Raw genomic sequence first — 19,997 nt, forward strand, 5'->3', positions numbered from 1 at the left:
ACATCATAACCCAAAATTCTACGTGACTCACATGAGATTATCATATGCTTGTAAATTTTTATCATATTTATTCGAGATTATTATACCCTTCTAAAGTTTTATCTACTTAAAAAAGAGTGTGTAGACCCTTTGTTAGTAACCTAGATGGTTGGGAGTGGTTGGGAGTGTGTGAGACCCTTTGTTGGTAATTTAAAAAAAGAGTGTGTAGACCCTTTGTTAGTAAGTGAGGTGTTGGGAGTGTGTAGGACTTTTGTTAGTAACCCCGTGGTTGAGAGGGTTTAATGATAACTTCTCCACGCAAGATCAAGTATATTGACTTTGTATCTTTTCCTTGATTCTTGCACATAATACAAAAAGAAAAATCAAAATTTTTAAAACTTGTTACACTTGTTACCCATTGAACTATGTTAAAGGATTTGTTATTGTTGTTATTATTATTAAACCCAAAAATTCATGCTAAAAAAATTAACTATAAAAAATATTTAAATAATATTAACTCATAAAAAAATTACACGTCAGCTCATATTATAGATCTACACGGGTTATTATTATTCTTATAAAAAAACTAAATAAATAATAATAAGATCTACCTTTACAATTGGTCTCAAATGCTAGATTATGGTGATACACTCAGAAAGGTCTTTAACTCCTAGGTAATGGTTATACACTCGGGTTAAAACATAAGCTGGGGAGAATTGCGCATTTTATGTTCAGGTGCCTTCCCGCCAGTCCGACATTAAATTAATTCAGTTAAGGCAGTCGAATTTGTCTTTGGAAGTGCAGGGCGGTCTACCAAGCATATCCTCGGAGATTTTTTCGTGTTGACTTTCATTTGTGAATCTGATCGAAGTATGAGATTTTGAACACAGCACAGAAGGATAACCCTCACTAACTCGCTCATTCACTGGGATGGAAATATGAGCTTTTGAACACGACACAGACGATAACCCTCACCAACTCGCTCATTCACAGAGATGGAAATCGAAATGGGCGGCGAAGAAGACACGGAGGAGCTGTATGCAGATCTGTACGACCATCTGGGAGATGGGAGGCAGGTGCCCAAGACATCGCTTTTAGAGGTATTGCTTTAATTTAATCCAGGTTCCTTCCTTCATTCCCATTTCATTTGGGATGAATGGATGGATGTATTCAGCATTAATCAATATTATCATGGGCCGTGGTGGGCTTAGAATGTATTTGTTCCTTTGTTGGTCAGATGGAGGAGAGGATGGATGAACTCACTAAACAGGGAGCGGAGATGCAGTCGAAAATCTTGACATTGGAAAAGCAGGTTCGTGTTTTCGCACCACTCTGCCATCCAAAAGTCTGTTAAACTTCGAAGTCATAAATGCCATTTATTCGGCTATTGTCTTCATGAAACGTCAAATACTGTCAGAGGAAAACGAGTAGAAGATCTGCAAAATGAAACAAACTGTAAAAGATAGAAAAACAAGAATCGAGTTTCAAACCCAATTTACTGGCCTCCGTAGTCCACGGACACCGCCACCTGCTTTGGTTTCTATCTTTTGTTTGTATACTATAATTCCAGTAGAACGAAGTAACAAGCCAAACTCTGTATGTGCTTGTTTCCTCTATGGCTACAGCACTACTGGCCGTGTGCCCTATATTGCGTCTCCAAGTTATTGTTATAGCGATATCGAGCTCAGAGAGTTACGATATTTGCATTTCAAATGCCATGTGTTTGTCGCTAGACCTGATCTGCCTCCATGTTTTTGTCTATTTCATTTTGTAGTTAATTCTGTCAAAAATTGGCATAAACCTAATCTATATTAAGTCGTGTTAAGGCCACTCCTGCCTTGCAGGTTAACAATGGTTGGGTTTAATCATAGCAGCAAGATTCGAGTAAGAATACAACTTGGTATGTGTTACCTCTCATATAGCATGAGGATTACACTTGTCATTTTTATCACACAATACAGCGATTTGCAGGATGATAGCGTCACGAGGATGTTTCTTCAATTGGGTTGCTTGAGTGCCTTGGATTGCAGGAGACTCATTTCTCCTTCGTGATGGATTGTCGTGGCTTGGTTTTCTCTTCATGTTTGTGCATCTTTTGTTGACAAATCAGCATGCCACTGGATAGTTGATGATGATGCTTGTTACTATATATGAGTTATATTAGTATCATGGTATTACTCCCCTGCACATATGTAAGATGGTTCTGTTGTGCCCAACAACCCTCCCCTTCCATATTATGATTTGTATGCCCCCCCCTGTAGCTAACTTCTTATTGATCTCAGACCTTCAACAAGGGAACCTTAATGAAGCATACCCTCTGTTTGGGCCCCTAAGCCTTAAAGCTACCCTATCAGAGATATTTCCCCTTATACCCTTTTGTGTCGTAGATCAGACATTGGGAACTTTTACATCCTTTGAAAAACTCATCCTCTTCGTTTTCACAATGCCGATGACGCGTCAAATGTTTTCTCCTACTTTTCTCACAATACTCTATATTGGAGGTCAATAATCGGAAATAAAAAAGGTATTGGCAATGACCAGTTTGATATTTTCATTGATTCTCTGATGCTGATGCAATAATGGAGAAATATTCCTGCTTTTGCCTATACCCCTATATCGGAGATAGGAAGTCAGAAGAAAGTGCTGTGAAATTTTTTAATATATGTTGGTTTCTTTTGATTTCCCAATGTCAACTCTATAGGGGGAAAGCTTTGGACTCCAAAAATCCTGTTATAATGTTTTAGCTTTTTCGAAGACAACCCTCGTCTTTGTCTATGAATGGACTATGCCACTCAAAGTTTTCTTTAAACTTTTCTGCAAAGGGCGTATACTGTCTTTTGCCACGAGATCTTTACACTTTTTTCGATTTGATATATCACCGCTGGCCATAACGGCCGTAGGCGTGACTTTATAGCATTAATGCTAGGATCCTTCGATTTTTCCTCGCTGATCCCTGCACGTACTTGACATTAATTCGTGCTTTTTTGTGACGACTTGCCTAGGTGGCATTAACGGCTAAACTGTAGCACATTAGCAGCTTGCCTCGATCGTCCCAACGCTTTCCTGTTTGCATTAACACCCCTTAGGACGACATTAAAGTCTCCATTTAGTTGTTACACTGTCAAGCATTTCTATTAAGTATTTATTCAAGTTTAGCCCTTTGCTCTCATAGTGTTGCATAATTGCATTATTCTTCAGCGCAATATCTTTCCCAGTACTAAGGCTTGCACCCACTGCTCGAAGGCTCACTTGTACCCAGTTCGATTCTACTCCAAGTAATTATATTTGAATTCATTTTCTTTTTATGAAATGTATATTGTGAAGCTCATGGTGGTTATTGCATGCATGCATCGAAGATATTAAATTGACAGGGTGTCCAAAAAACGCAAGGGCAAAGGGAAGAAGCTTAATATCTCAAAGCCCATAGTGCTAGATCCTCCTGTAAATGAATTATTCTATGGGGATATTGGAGATTTTGATGGAAGCGACATGTGAAAATTCCTAATCCTCAATGAACCCCTACTGCAACGAATCTGAATCTACTTCACCTACTTGATTTTAACATACATTATCAAGTTGTTTTATGAATAACATTGAAGCAAATTACCTCTGCAACCTACACTACTTTAATATTTGAATACATGAAACATAAAACTGAGCAAAGAACAAGATACATAGGACACCGTTATTTTTGGACAAAATAGACCCTGGAAAAACCCAATGCGGGAAAACCAGTGCAACAACGCTGAGGGGTTTTTGTTATTAAGCAGTAGTTCTGAATACAAATGTTGGATGCCCTCCCGACAATCCAGTGACAAAAAAAATACAATGGCGGAAAAACTGAGTGAGTTTTACCTCACTTCACCTGGCAGATTCTGCAACAAAACTGGCTAACCCTGGCTACCTCTGCGCTTGCCTTGTGTGAGCCTTTTAGGCTTTGCGTCAGCCTTGCGATGTCTCTTCTATCTACTGCATCAACCTTCTTGGTTGTTCTGGCAGTTCCCAGACAATTTTGACTTTCTGCGTGGAGGGAAACTTTTGCTTCTAGTCTAGCCCTTTTAGCTTTGCATCAGGCCTGCGTGGGCCCATATTGGCCCAACGTTAGTCCTCTTGGCTGCTGCACTGCCTCCAGTAGCTTCTCTCTGCCTCTCTGTCAGTACTCTCGAGCTATCCATGCGCCTCTGTTGCAACTGATCACTCAGTTCGAATTCTCAGCTTCCTAGCCCAAAAAATCGAACTCCAGATCAATTTGTTCTCTCCATGTGTGTTTCTAAATGAACCCGAAGCCTCCTTCTTATACTTTTCTTGTTGAGACTTCAACGACCGAGATTAAGTCTCTAATCAACGTCTAAGATTAAAACATGATTTGATCCGCCTTCTAGATCATTCTCACCCATATTTTAATTAATACCCATTAATATTTTAATTTTCCTAAGTTTAGACTTAGGAAACTCATTAAACATATTAATTATTTTAATAAAATACAATCCGGGTGGAATTTCACCAAACGGTTTCTGGGTTCTTTAGAACTCATGTGCCTTAGCCTTTCCACCAATTTTCATGGCTAGAGCACATCCGGTGCTACCAAAAACTAACACTCCCTCTTAGTGAGGAAAGTGCTCTAGCAACAATGTCCAATTGCATGTTGCTCTACTTCTGAAGCACCTCCTTTCCGCATTGTTGCTGCCACCAACACTGTGCTGTTGCTGCTGCCCATGACATTGCCACTGTTACTGCTGCATATGTACTACAACTCCCTCTCAAATGCTGCATTTGCTATGCTACTAGCACTACCACTGCTAACACTGCATTCGTACTGCAACTCAGTTGTTGAGAGAAGCAGCTAAAAAACATCCAGAATTAACTGAACTTCACTGTGTTCAGCATAATACCATGAATGTTGGAATATGATTGCTCTAGTCTCTGACCCTCTGAATCTTCTGCACTGCTGCTGACTTCTGCACTGTGCTATCTGCACTGCTACCAACCTTGCTTTGCGCTGACCAGTCTCTGGTGTCCGGCTACTGCATCTGTCTCTCCAAACAATCCACTGCATCATCTGACACTAAGCCCATCTTGCTACTGCTGAATCTTGGGCTCATGTAGCAAGGAATTGATCCAAGAGGTGGACTCCTCAAGGATCTTGCCCACATGTAGTCCTCCTGACTACAACTCAATATCGCCCCATTTCCCTCTTGGAGATGCATGGGCACTCATGGCAAACTCATCTTTGGCAATCTTTGCTAGAGCAGCCTTTGGAACATGTTTCTCATCCCTATTCTTTTGCTTCAAAGGGCACTGGGATGCAAAGTGGCCCATCTCGCCACATCTGACACATTTCACCATCGAAATGTCCTTCTTCCGCTTTTGCTTCTACTGTCCCTTTGATGCTAGAGCTGCATTCTCCTCCTCCTCCTTGGTCTTCGTGCCACTCCCACCGCTCCCATTGAGGTTGACCTTTACCAGGTCCCCCCTTAATTCTTCTTGTTGAAGAGCTGCCCACATCTCCTCCCATGAAGGTAGTCTTTCCCTACCCAATATACTTTGGACAAAGACTTGCCATTCATTTGAGAATCTATTCAAGGCCTTTTTCACCATTGCGGTAGACTGAGGAGTAGACCCCATTGCAGCAAGCTGGTCTCTCATGTCCTGAAGACGTTGAAGATAGGAGTTAACCCCTTCTCCTTTCCGCATCAATTTCCGCTGCAACTTTTGTTCTAAGTACGTCTTCTGCTGTTCGGAAAAACCTTCATACAGTGAAGACAAGGCTTCCCACATCTCTCGGGTTGTATCTTTGCTTTGCAAGTGTGAGACTACATGATCTCAAACTCCATCAAGAATGAACCTCTTTGCCTTCCCCTACTCGGCCTTGTACTTCTTCTTTTGATCATTGTTAGTAGGAACAACCACAACACTCTTGACGTAGGCTTCGAGATTGTACTCCTCTAGAACAGTTAAGATTCTGGTCTTCCATATGACATAGTTGAAAGCTCCTTCCAACCTGTCCTGATCTCTGAGCCCATGTGATGCCATCTCACCCAAACTGTTGAATTGACTCTTCTAGTCACTACTCAGCACTGTTGCCCGACAAGTGAGAAATTCAAACTTTTCGGCAAAAAATTCTCTGAAGAGAAAATTTCCCTTCTATGTGTCTTCGCTCTTTTTCAACGGATTTTTGCCCTGACAGAAACTGCGCCCTTCAAGCATTGCGCTGAGGCTCTGCGTCACTTTCTTTGCCTCTGCAAACTCACGAACTGGAAATTGTACCTCTCTGTCGACTCTCTTAGAGAGAGATTTCCTTGTAATCTTTGCTTCCCGGCAAGGACTGTGCAATCCCTTCAAGAGGATTCGAATTGCTGCCAAGTGCAGCGTTTGGCCTCTCTGCGCAGCGCTAGATTTGCTCTTCTTATTTCAAAATCAATGCTCCGATACCATGTGAAAATTCCTAATCCTCAAGGAACCCCTACTGCAACAAATTTGAATATAGTTCACCTACTTGATTTTAATATACATTATCAAGTTGTTTTGTGAATGTGTGGTTGACGATAATCGTTTTGTAATTGTTGGAATTTGAGTTGGGGCCCAATCTAAGAAAAATGGAAAAGCTTAGAAATTTTGAAATACCCTATACTTTCAACGTTTGATTAAGGGTGTCAGAGCCAAGGTTACACCATTAGGGATGTATGAGTGAAAAACTAGACTGTATAGGAAAATACCACAAGTTTCATACCATATGTTTGATAAAATGCTTGAGTGGAGAATTTGAAATTAGAGGAAAATCCTTAATTTTGGATGAAATTTATAGGTTGGTATGCACAATAATATCAATTTTGGCTAGTACAGTTTCGAGTTTAGCTAGGGAAGCCAAGTCAGAAAAATTCATGATGGCTTTATGGAAGAAATTGGAAAATTTATGAAAATTGCCAATAATTTCCAATTATGGGCATATAACAAAAATATGACATGGACGATACAGGTGATGTGGATTGGCAATATGACGTGGCGGTGCTAGGCGATGCCATGTGGAGTTAGGTTGCTTGGCTAGTAGCCATGATACAAGGTCCATGATGATGGGTGGTATTTCAAAGCAATTTTAAGGGGGTAAAAATGGTATCCAAAACCATATTTACATTGTTCCAAAATTTCAAGGGGGACACATGTTGTCCCGAGATTCATTTAAGTGGCAAGTCTCCTTGTTATCCATTGAGCATCTTTTGGCCCGAAATGAATTTACATCATCATTTGTGAAGCACATCCACCATTGGATATTTTGGAGGCAAGTTATTTTGTTATCAATCAAGCACCTTCACCCTTGAAATAGATTTGGATTGTGGGATCATGATGCATGCCCATCGTTTGATATTTTAGAGGCAAGTTACTTTGTTATCGTAAGGACCTTCAGTCTCTAAATGGATTTGAGTTATCAATCATGATGAATATCAATCATTGAATATTTGGGATGAAAGACATTGTTAAGGGTTAATTATTTTTAATTCCAAAATCAATTTTTGTCATTAGGTCAAATCTAACGATGACCATTGGATATTTTGGAGTACAAAAGAGCTATTAATCATTGATCACTTTTTGTTTCAAAATGAATTCTTAGCCTTTCAACCTCACTCGTCACATCAACAACTAAGATTGTGCCAGGTGGTAGATACATGCAAAAAAATGTAGGTAGCCATTGTAATGTCCCTTTTTCCAAACATTGGGAAAGGAGAACATCTCAAAAGCTTGGGCTACAAATTAAAATTAATTTCTGGCTACGAGGAAATTAATTAATTAAAAGTGACTAAAATAAATAAATATTACAAGTCACTTTAATAAAAGAAGAAAGAGACCCATGGTATTTGGATGATCCATGGTATTTACCCATGGTATTTTGGTAGTCCATGACTATTAAAGGAGATGAGAGCTTGCTCTTTAGGCAGGCATTTGGATTATTGTTTTGTTGTCCTTGGTCTCTTGGAGCTTGTCTGGGTGAGAGCTCATATTATGTAGATGGTTAGTTTCGGTGGTAAATGATCCACCCTAGCTGATCTATTTGGGAGGGGTTTCGATATTGAGAGATATACCCCAACCACTCAAAGAGGAGTGATCAAATCAGATTCCTCATTGGAGCTTAGCAAGATTGAGATTTTGGAACTTTGGTTGGAAAGCTAAAGAAGTGCACAATTGCAGATCGGGGAATCAAGCTAGAGAAGATTTCTCCAACTTATCTATTGTTATGTTCCGATGAATTTTGATGTAACTTCCTTCTCAGTTATAAATAAATAAATAGCTGGGGTTTTGTAGTGGAATTTGTCTACAAACTTTGTATTGGTTGTTAATTTTTCCAAATTCTCAGCGAGAATTATTATGTGCTTTTCCAGAAGAAATTTGATAGAATAATTTTTGGGAAACTAAAATAAATTTAAAAAGGAATATTGCAGTGGTATCAGAGTTGGTTTTCATACCAACTTGAAGGGTTTTATTTGAGAAATGTTGCAGTAGGATCGTGCCAAAGATTAAGTCGGATGCATACACAAAGATTTACACAAAGATTTGCTAGGCTGAGTTTATCTTGTTGGGCTGAATTCATTTTACCGGGCCGAATTTATCTTGTTGGGACAAATTTATTTTATTGGGCTGAATTTATCTTGTTGGGCCGAATTTATCTTGCTGTGCCGGATTTTTCTTGTCAAAGTGAATTTCTCTTGTTGGGTTGAATTTATTGGTGGAGAGGCCAAGTTATTGCAACAACTGAGTTTATTCATGGAGAGGTCGTGTTATTACATTAGCTGATTAAATTTGCCAAGTCAAAAAAATGGAAAAAGATCCCTTAGTATTATTAATAAAATTAGTTGAGTTTTCTACTATGACGTTTTTTGTCCAATTTTTATTGGAATCTATTAAATTTTCGGCAAAATTACTTTTGGAGATTTTCTGAAGAAATTTGATTAAAAAATTGTGAATTAAATTAAAGGGATTGGCATGTTGACTGATTATAAAGGTGGAATTTGAAAATTTTCTCATGGACGACAAATGGAAACAAGCTTTAGAAGGCATCACAAATGGCATAAATAATTTGATGAGAAGACAACAACAGTTCAATAGTACATCAATTGGTTCTTTGGACAATGGTGCTCTTATGGAGCAAAGAACAAGACAAATCAACAAACCCTTCTCCAAAGGAGTCCATATTATTCTCCAACAGAAGCAGCCGAGGGACCTACAGAAAGAAAAGGACGTGGGAAATTGGCTCTTTTTACTTGGATCAAAATTTGAAGTTTATGAAGACAGGGGATGTCCTCTCTAAATTGAAGGAGTTGGACACATACTTGTCCAAAGTAGCCCATTTTGATTGGAGGACATTAAGTTGGGCAGAGGTACATACGGTACATGGCACTTATGACTGAAGTGATGGACTCACAAAACATGGTGGGAAAGAACATGTCTTAAGATCAGGTTCCACAAAAGAAAGCAGGGAACTCTTCTAGTTCAGAGGGAGTAGTTGTAGCAACGGAGAACATGGTAGTGTTGGAGACAGATCCAGGGGGACGATGTTCTTCTAGGAACACCTTCCTCACTAAGAGGGAGTGTTGAAAATGCTAGCGAGAAAGGGTTCTTTGATTTGTGCCTTAATCAAAGGAACCACAACGAGTTTCTCCTCAAGCATGCATGAGTTCCTCTTGAGTTAGGAGCTAATTCCTAAAAGGTAGGTTGAGTTCCTAAAATTTTGGGCAAATTCCTAAAATTTAGGAGTGTAAGAAGCAGTAAGGAGGACCATAAAAATTAGGTTTGTAGTAAGGAGGACCATAAAAGTGCAAGTGAGGGACATTGCAAATTTTGCTCCAATTTTCTAGAAAATGTAGATTAGTGCTTTTTGAAGAATAGGTTGGTGCTCATTGACAGAGGCTCTATTGATGGTGAAATTTTAACTGCAAAGAAAAGGGCATGCACGATGAAACCTAGTGGAGCTTTTGGCCAAATTCCAAATGGTTTGGAATGGAGATGCAAAAATAGGCCAAAATCCACTATTTTGGGAGACATCTTAGGGATTATGGGGACCTGCAAAGGAGGAAAAGGGACCCCAAATCACCAAATTGGAAAATTTTTCTTACTCGGCATTTGATATCCTCATAAATCCAAACTGTTTCTTGTTACTGAAGATTTTCTAGTTTTTCTTTGTTTGGAAGACAACAATTTTGGCTAAAAATTTTAGTTTGGGAAAAGTGCAAAAAGGACAAAATTGACAATTCCAGATTTTGTAAAAAGTGATTGGGGCATTAGATCGCAAATCTAAAGGTTTATGTGTGCTCACCCTTAGAAATACTATTTGCACCTAGTATGAAAAATTTCCTGGTTCTTAGTAGATTTTCTTCTATAGGTGGCATAAGTTAACCTTCTAGTTTGATTATATGGTTGAGAAATCTAGGGCATATCAATTAAGTGATTTCTATTTGATTAGTAACTGCTTGTGAGTGCTTTTTACTTCTTTAGATTAGCATCTTCTTTTACTTTGGTTATTAGTGTTCTTCTTTATCAAGCAACTACCAATGCATGAACATAAATAGACAAGAGACACAGAATGTAGGCTATCAAGCTAGGGCCAAAACCTCTCACTCTTTGAGAGGAAAACCCACACAAATTCTTCTTATAGAGATTTCAATTGACGAATACCAAGACCAAGACCCTTGATCTATTTGCCACTCCAAGACCAAGGTGACAGTCAACCGTTTGCTCTTTTCCTCTTCTCGAATCCTCTTCCACTTCGACCTTCGTAGCACTGAGACATTATCACCACTGAGATCTCATTATTGTCATGACATCGAGATCTCCTTATTGTGATGACAGTGAAACCTTCTCACTATAGTTATACCAAATCCTTCTTACTGTGATGACAACAAAACCTTACTGTGGAGACAACGATCTCTTCTTACTGTGGTGGCATTGAAACAAAGATTGCACCAAGACTTTGGTAGCATCGTTAGCACCGAGACTGTGGTATGTTGGCACCGAAACTGTGGTAGCATGTCACTGTGGTAGCACCGAGACCCTTTCACTGTTGATAGCACTGAACCATCTCATTTGAAATAGCACTGAACCATACTGTGATATATCACCGAAACTCTGTCTGTAATCTCCACTGTAATCCACACTGTAATCTCCACTGTAATCCGCATTGTAATCTCCACTGTAATGCGCACTATAATCTCTGCAATTAGTCCGAGATTCTTTGTGTTTTGATGCTTGACCAAATCGCAGACTTACAGACCACCAAAAATCTGTCTTCTGAAATAGGCCGAGCTGCCTATTCATACTTGTTTTCCATCATAATTAAGCCGACATGACTGTAAGCTCAACTGATGTGTCATTTGGAATTTGTAATAATCTTTTTGAAGGCGACATGAGGAGGATACTTTGCTTGGTCTTGGAGGGCTTATCCTATACATATTAATGACTCATACGCAACTGTAATATGCCGAAGAAGGGTCTTTCATACATGACATAGACTCAAATTGACTTTTATGACTAGATGACAAATCCTAAAGACTCACAATGGGAGCCATAACTAAAATAAAATTCCTTGCTCATGAAATCTATGAGACAAGCATAATAATAATTTTATTTTTCTTCTTTTCATCAATTACATAAAATCACAATTACATATGACATTATGAATTGCTAACCTAGTTACACTTTTCAACATATACTAGTGAGACGAGTGTAGTAAAATGGCAAAATTTCTAATATATAAGAGCCATAACTTTTAGCTCTATGCTTAGATTGAGGTATGAGTATAGTGATTGGAAAGATAATCCAAGGGACAAAGTGTATAAAGGTTTAGAATTTGGACAAGTGCTTCAAGATTTTTTAGAAAATGAGAAGAAAGATATGTAGGTTTAATTGGAAAAAACCTGACAATGTACATACTTTTCAGAATTTAAAAGAAATGCTATAGACTTGTAAATTGAAGTGTGTCTAATAGTTTCATTTGTATGCAAACTTCTTGTAGTATCAGTGCTATAGCAAGAACAAGTAAGGTTCATAATTTAAGGGTAGTGATGGAAGATGCACAAAGACCCTATAGTGATAAAGAAGACGTTAGAGGGTTGAATATAAGTGTAGGAAATTAAGAGACAAAGTCTAATGGATAGAAAATCAACATAGATCCATTAAATTTGGTAGAAACAATGAGGAATTTGAAGATGGAAGCGTAGAGTTATAGGGATAATATTGAGAGGTTGTTAAAAGCTTAGGAAGAAGAAAATTACTTAAACACTTAGTTGCTGGAAAGCCTAAATCAATTGTAGAGGCAAATGAAGAATGGATTAGGTTGAAGACATAAGGAAGATGGCAAACCTCATGCAAGGAGGGATAGCTATAGCAGATCGAGGCATTCAAGTGGTGTTATCAGAATTCAAAGTCATCATTGTTCACATACACATTCAACCAAGAAGTCATTCATAAATGAAGAATCCAAGAGCAACCCATAAATATTTGTAGTTAGACACCAAAGAAGACATGAATGAAACAATGTGTGAGGGGAGCTTGGGAAGAGAAATCCACCAATCTTTGATGGTTAAAAGAAAAGGGGAGAGGATGTGTTAAGCCATAAACAAGTCACATGTTAACCCTAAAACCCCTTATTAAGCCCTAGATATGAGTTATTACATTTCTATTGTTATATTGTTATGTGGGCCGAAACCTGTCATTGTATCTTTTCATTATAATTATACCTTGCCTCTCACTCTCACACACACATATATAAAGGAGACCTAGTCCTATGATCATCATATTTGATTTTGTATTATATTCATTTTAAAGGAGTTCCATGCTTGAAGTGGATTGTATTCATTGGTTTCTTATCATTTTTAAGGTGCATGGTTAATAACATTTGGTATCAAAGCATATGATCCTAGAGTTTTGCTGTGGACTTTTCTCCAAACTTTGGCTCCAAAGTCTTCTTTCAATTTTTTTACAACTTTGCTATAGCTTTTTTTGCTGGTAAGCTTCAAATTGTGAAATCTTGAGAATATTGAGGAGAGATCTCAAAGTAGATCTAGTAAAAGTTTCAGACCATGGTTTACTATATTTTCGGAGATATACCCTATCGAAGTTAAGGTTTGTGAATGGTATTAAAATTGGTTTCAAATGAGTGATCTTGGAATTTTTGCTATAATTTTTTTTGGTATAGTTTAGACCGTGAAATTTTGAGAAAATTAGGATAGATCTCTAAGCACATCTGGTTAAAATTTCAGATTTTGGTTCACTATACATTTAGAGCTACATCCTATGGAAGTTAGGGTTTGTGAATGGTCTTGAAATTAGTTTCAAATGGATGATCGTGAAATTTTGAGAAAATTAGGATAGATCTCTAAGCACATTTGGTCAAAATTTCAAATTTTGGTTCACTATACATTTAGAGCTACACCCTATGGAAGTTAGGACTTGTGAATGTTCCTGAAATCAATTTCAAATGGTGATATAGGCATCTTCACTAAATTTTTTCTGGGACACTTTAGATCATGAAAGTTTTAAGAGACCACTGAGAGATCTAGGTTACAACTGCTAAAAATTTTATATTCTGGTTCACTACATGTTTTGAGATATAACTTGTGGAAGTTACGCTTTGTGAATAGTCTTGAAATCAATTTCAAATGAGTGATCTTGGAATTTTTGTTGTAACTTTCTTCTCGAGGAGACATACTAAGGTTTTTAGATTAAAATTTGAGAATCATATTTGAAAAATTGGACACATGGAACTCTATACAAGTTTGCTTTGGAGAAAAGGTAAAAAATAAGCAAGATTTGGGAAAGTTACCATAACTTTTGCTTGACACATCAAATTTTGGTCAAACTTGTGGAACTGCGGAGAAGACATATTAGAGTACTACAAGCTGAAATTTTAGATTTCAAAGGGCTCAAATTTTAGAGATATATTAGGACAAATGTCAGCCATATAGATAGTCTAAAATAAGGGTTTTGAAAGGTATGTAACTAACAATTGGCATAACTTTTGATTGGGGGATCTATTTTTGGTTATTCAAAATTCGTGATAAAGAGAAAAGAAAGAGCGTTATTATTTACACACATGGCTCATGAGGGTGCTTCAAAAGTTAGTTCACCACTTAAATCTCCATAAAGCTTATCCATGATTCATGAAGAAATAAAAGATGTCCAGTACCAGGTATTCAAGTTAGAAAGTCAATTGTTACAAGTGCAAGGATTAGTAAAAATTATGGAAAGACTTCTTTTCGAGAGAATTGTAGGAAATCATGAAAATAAGGAGACCAATTATGTTGAAACTCAATCACATATGGGGAGAATTTGATCATATTGAAGAGCACAAATATTGAATCACACAACCATAATCATGATTTTCCATTCCAATATCCACATCATCAGAGCTTCAAGTGAGCACCAAGGAACTACCTCATTTCGAAGATTGATATGAGGAAATTTGATGGTAACGATCTTATAACATATATATTTCACATGGAGCAATACTTTGATCTGCGCCAAGTGACAACATTACAAAAGGTAAATTTGGCATCCATGTATACAAAACAAGATCAATTTGTATAGTACCAATGGCTTTGTGAATGGAAAGATGATTTTATTGTATCTTCATCTGAGTCCATTTTTATAAAGGAATTGATAACACATTATGGGAATATTAGAGCAATACATTATTTAGTTGATCGCTAAATTTTCGGCAAACAAGTCCAATTACAAAGCACATTCAATAATTCCAAATGTTGAGTCTTAGGGTAAAGAACATTTTAGAGAATAATTTGTTAGACCTCTTTATGGGAACTTTAAAGGAAAGCATCCAACATGAGGTATATCTTTTTGAACCAAAATCCCTAGAGCATGCGTTCAATCTGGCAAGGAAAATTGAAAGTAAAAATATGGTTACTAGAAGAGTGATCACTAACAATTGTAGGAAACATGCTCCCTCTCCTAACCTCACTTAATCAACAAGATTAACACCTCAACAAATGGATGAAAGTAGGGAGAAAGGACTGTTTCAATTGGGACAACAAGTATAGTAAGCGGTGTAAATGTGGTGAGAAGAAATTATTCTACATAGATCGTGAAAAGAAAGAAGATTAAGATTTGGACTTTCACAAGATCTAGAGCTAGAAGAAACTACTCCAACAATATCTTGCCATGCATTGGCCAATTCCAGTTCTCCACAAACCCTCAAGATAGAAGGATATATCAAAAAAGGAAAAGGTAACAATGTCGATTTATTTTGGTAGTACCCATAACTTCATCAATTACAAATTCGTTGAGCTTCTCAATTTCTTTGTACTTCTAGCGCTAGAATTTCAAGTAATGATTGCAGATGGAGGTGCCATAAATTGTTTAGAGAAGTGCCTTAGTATTAAGCTGAATATGGGGGAGTGTTTACCAGGTAGTCCCATTATTGCAATCCAAATGGGTGGTGTTGATATTGTATTAGGGGTGTAATGAACAATGGCCCTTAATTGTCAAAATCTTTTCATGAGATTTTTTGTAGAAGGAAAGGAAATTGAGCTTTAGAGGTATCCAAGGGAAACCCTCTAAAGTGATAGGCTCTAATAACACGACAAAACCACTAAAAAAATGATGCCATAATGTAATTGCACGATTGTGCTCAACAATCATTCCAAGGTATTTGGAGAGATACTTAAGGGTCTTCCATCTGCTTAAGACCATGACCATGCTATTCATTTGCAACTTGGAAGTGTACTACCTAACATTAGGTCTTACAGGTATCCATATGCACAAAATAGTGAGATTGAGTGTCGTATTCAATAAATGTTAGAGGCTGACATCATTCAACCTAGCAAAAGTGCTGTCTCTTTACCAATGATGATGGTTACATAAAAGGATTGTTCATGGGCTATGTGTATAAATAAATCAACACGAAGGTATTATGGCCCCTATAAGATGTTGTAGAGTATTGGAAGTATGACTTATAAATTGGAGTTGTCTCCATCTTTAGTTGTACATAAGATTAATGAAGAAGAGAAAATCGTACTCGAACTAGAGAAAATCCTTGAAACAAGGATTAAGCATATGAGAAATCAAGCAATTATCAAGTACCTCCAAAAGAAAGGACCTACTAGTGGAAGAGGCAACCTAGAAAGATAGGTTATTCATTCATAAAGACTTGTTGTTAGTCAAGTGTTGAGAACAATACTTGCTTGAAGGGGAGGGGCATGCTAAGGCCTAGACAAGCCCCATGTTAACCCTAAAACCCCTTATTAAGCCCTAGATATTGAATTATAAAATTTCTATTGTTATAATGTTATCTAGGCCATAACCTTTCATTGTACCCTGTGATTGTAATCATACCCTTTGTCTCCTATATATATATACACCAATGAGACATAGTCTTAGGAGTATCATATTTGGTATTGTATTTTATTCATTGTAAAAAGGGGTTCCACCCTCTAAGTGGATTGTACTCATTGATTTCTTATAATTTTTAAGGTGCATGGTCCATAACAAGATGTTGAAGTTTGGTTGCTAGGGATAAGAAAGTATTTTCAGTTGCATAACTACCATACAATTTGGAAGTTAGGATTACCATATACCATTTACAGGGAAAGACTTCTATGTAGGGGGATCAATTGAAGCAAGTAAAGCACATCAATGACAAGGGGATCTTTTGGAAACAATTCAAGAAGTATTTCTAGCAACAACACCTTTTAGAGCACAAGTATGACAAGAAGATGTAGGAGCACTTTGAACTCATGTTGGGAAGTATGACCATGAAGGAATATGAGAAGAAGTTTTTGGAGCTGTTGAGATATGTGGGCTTTATAGAGGAATAAAAGGCGACGATACAAATGTTCTTAGGTGGATTGCCATCATTTTACAAAAACAAGATTCAATTTGAGAACCCAAGACTTTGGAAGAGCCCATTAGGAAGGCAAAGTATGTATATGATCAGAACAAGGTTAGAGCAAATTCCTAGAAATCTTAGAAAGATAAGAAGTTGGAAAAGTTGGATTAGAGGAAGGAGGGATCCAAACCTCCTTTCTTAAGGAGTGGTTTTAACACGTATTTGGAAGGTCAAGCAATTGAGAATGGATTCGAGGGGACATAATACTTAGGAAAAAGGATAAGGCAATAGCCAATCAAATGTCAAGGATGTGAAGGAGATCACTTGTACAAAGATTGGTTTCATAAGTGAGATAGGATGAGGACTATGCAAAATGTATAAGAGGAAATTACAGTGGAAGATGGGAGCAGAAACATGCTAAGAATATCTGCAACCTTGGAGAATCAATAGGTAGACTATCAAACTGATTGAGGTTGAAGATGAGATTGCAAATTAGCCTATTGCCATTTGAATTGATTTTAGAGCAAGTCATAGTTACATTACCTCTAATTTAGTTGATTGATTACATTTGAAGAGAAGTAAGCATGAGAAATCATGGTTGGTTTATCTAGCCACTCAAACCAAAAGGAAGATAAATGAGATTTAAAGGTTGTCCAATCGATATGAATGATGTCAATACTATTGCAAGTTTGAACATATACCTCTTTGGTTCATGTGATGTTCTCATTGGAATGGATTGGTTGGATATGCATCATGCTATTGATTTCCAAAACACAACTGTTACTTGTTTTGATGAAGAAGGAAATCAAAGGATAATGGAAGGAATTCCAAGGCCTATTTCCATAAGGGAGATTTCATTCTTATAGTTGAAGAGATGTTTTAGGAAAGGGTGCCAATTGTATGTAGCTCATGTAGAAGATCCAACTAAGTGCATAATTCCAAGTCTTGAGGGCTTTCCATTGTTGTAGGTCTATGTAGACGTGTTTGAAGAAATACCAGGTTTACCGCCAAAAAGAGATATAGATTTATCTATTCATTTAATGCTTGGAACTGCACCAATATCAAAGAATTTGTATAGAATGACACACCATAATTGAAAGAGTTGGAAGTGCTATTCGAAAATTATTAAAGGAGTACATACAACCAAGTGTCTTACTGTGGGGAGTGTTACCCACCCAAGTGGGTGATGCACTGGAGAAAACTTTTCTATCATTTTGTTCGGTTTGGTAGCCAACAACATTATGTGATCTATAGATAGATAGCCTCAAAGTGTTGATTTTTTTTTTGCATCAGGAGGTATTCTCGCATGGCAAAAATGGTTTTCAAGTCGGCCTAGAAAAATGATATAATTTTTTTATTTTATTAGTCAAGTCGGCCTAGGAAAGTCAAGTCAACCCAGGCAAGTGAAGGGACGTGTCCCTTGGGTTATCATACCCATTTGACTTGTATAAATAGACAATGTGATGTCTCATTTCAACACCAATGAAGAGCAAATTTTCTCCATCATTCTTACCTCTCTTGGACAACCACAAGTGTGAGAAGAGGGGCGAGTTTGACCAACAAGTTGATTTATGTTTTTGGACCGAGTTGACTAAAGTTGATGTAGTTTGATTGGGTGTTAATTGTAGGGCTAGAGTTGACCACAAGGCCATAGTCTTTGACTACAATTTGATCGTAGAGTTTGACCAGTTTGACCACAAAATTCAAAAGTGTTTTTTGATAGATTTGACTAGGGTTGACTAACATGAGTTTGACCAGGTTTGATTGGCATTTTGACTTTGATATTGGCACAAATTTCTAGACAAATTGCTGACTTGTAAACCTTTCTAAATAAAATTTCTCCTAAAGAAAAGTTGCTAGGTTTTCTCCCAAGGTTGGTTTTCCCAGGGTCAAATTTGTTGTCTCTATTGTGCATGTCTGTTTTTCTATATCTTTTTTGTTTTTGTTGCATTTACTGTTGAGATTTTCTGAAGTGTAATTATTCAATGATAGTAGTGGCATAAAATATTGGTTCGAAATCATTCAGAAGTATTTATATGGCAGAAAATCATATTCTACTAGAAATCTTGTAGAAAAATTCAACATGGTATTAGAGCTTTGTGGAAAGATCAACCATTGAAGTCAGGCTAAGAGACAATATTCAACAACTTGGCTGGTTTTTGGATCTCTTGTCAAAATGGCACCAAGTCTCAGAGTTGAAGATAGGTTGGATGGTGCCACCAATTTTAGATTCTGGAAGACCAAGATACTTGTTATCTTGGAAGAAAATGAGCTTCAAGATCATGTGGAGGAAGTTATTCTAGAGCCAGAGGGAGTTGGGGAGAAAGCCAAACAAAAGAAGTAAAAGAAATATTTCTTTGTCTCCGCTCTATTACCTAAACAATGATGTTTGGTTGGTGGACAATGGTGCTTCTAGGCACATTACTGGTTTTTGAGATTCTCTCACAAATTTGACAGAAAGAGATTTAACATTGTTGGTGGAACTTGGAGATAATGCCAAGTATGCAGTGAAAGGAGTTGGGTCAACTTCATTTCAGCTAGAGTCTGGAGATTCTCTACATATGAGAGATGCTTTGTTTATACAAGAAACCTGCTCTCTATCTTAGCTTTGGAGGATAGAGGTTACAGAGTTGCATTCATAGATGGTCAGGTTCTTGTATGGCCTAAGGGTTCAAGCATAGACTCAACATGATTGGTTGATGTTCGAGAGGGAAGACTATACAAACTGATAGAAAGACTAAACCTGACATTAGTATTAGTTTATGTGAGTTATGGAATTGGAGAGTTGCTCATCTACATTCCAGGACAACATCAAATCGAGGTTAGTTTGGATGTTACTTTTGATAAGGAGGTAGCCCTCAGGAAGTCCAGAGAGTCTTGTTGTACCCATTTTGTCACAAGTCCAAGGAAGTTGCTTACAAAATTTTTCAAAGATCAAGATCATCAACCAGCTACATGTTGTATCATTGTAAATTGAATTTCTGCAAGTTGTAATGTAAATGATGCTAGTATGATCGTTTAATTTTGTAACAACACCTAGGCAAGCCTTTGATTTTGGCCTAAGAGGTTTTTTAACCTCACTAAATTATGTGTTTCTAAACACGGATAATCGACAAAGTTTTTCCTCCAGCTTAAACCCCGAAGCGAGGGTGGAATTCATTGACAAGGTCTTAGGCCAGTCTTAGTGTTATAT

General features: G+C 37.4%; 1 protein-coding gene across 2 annotated transcripts in view; it reads left to right on the forward strand.

The window, feature by feature from the left end:
• Positions 1 to 632: 632 nt before the first annotated feature.
• The window catches only part of LOC149251393 (uncharacterized), an 81,462-nt gene continuing 62,097 nt past the window's right edge, over positions 633 to 19,997 (forward strand). The window contains exons 1-2 of one of the 2 annotated variants that reach the window (XM_089459408.1): positions 633 to 1,079; positions 1,217 to 1,291. In XM_089459408.1, the coding sequence (XP_089315534.1) occupies positions 975 to 1,079; positions 1,217 to 1,291 (180 nt within the window). In that variant the 5' untranslated portion in view covers positions 633 to 974. The remainder of the gene's footprint in view (positions 1,080 to 1,216; positions 1,292 to 19,997) is intronic. The other variant, XM_089459409.1, reaches the window with a different exon arrangement.

This window comes from Pinus tabuliformis, chromosome 7 (genome assembly GCF_031772625.1).
Source record: "Pinus tabuliformis cultivar Carrire ecotype Pingquan chromosome 7, CPIR1, whole genome shotgun sequence".
Lineage (NCBI taxonomy): Eukaryota > Viridiplantae > Streptophyta > Pinopsida > Pinales > Pinaceae > Pinus > Pinus tabuliformis.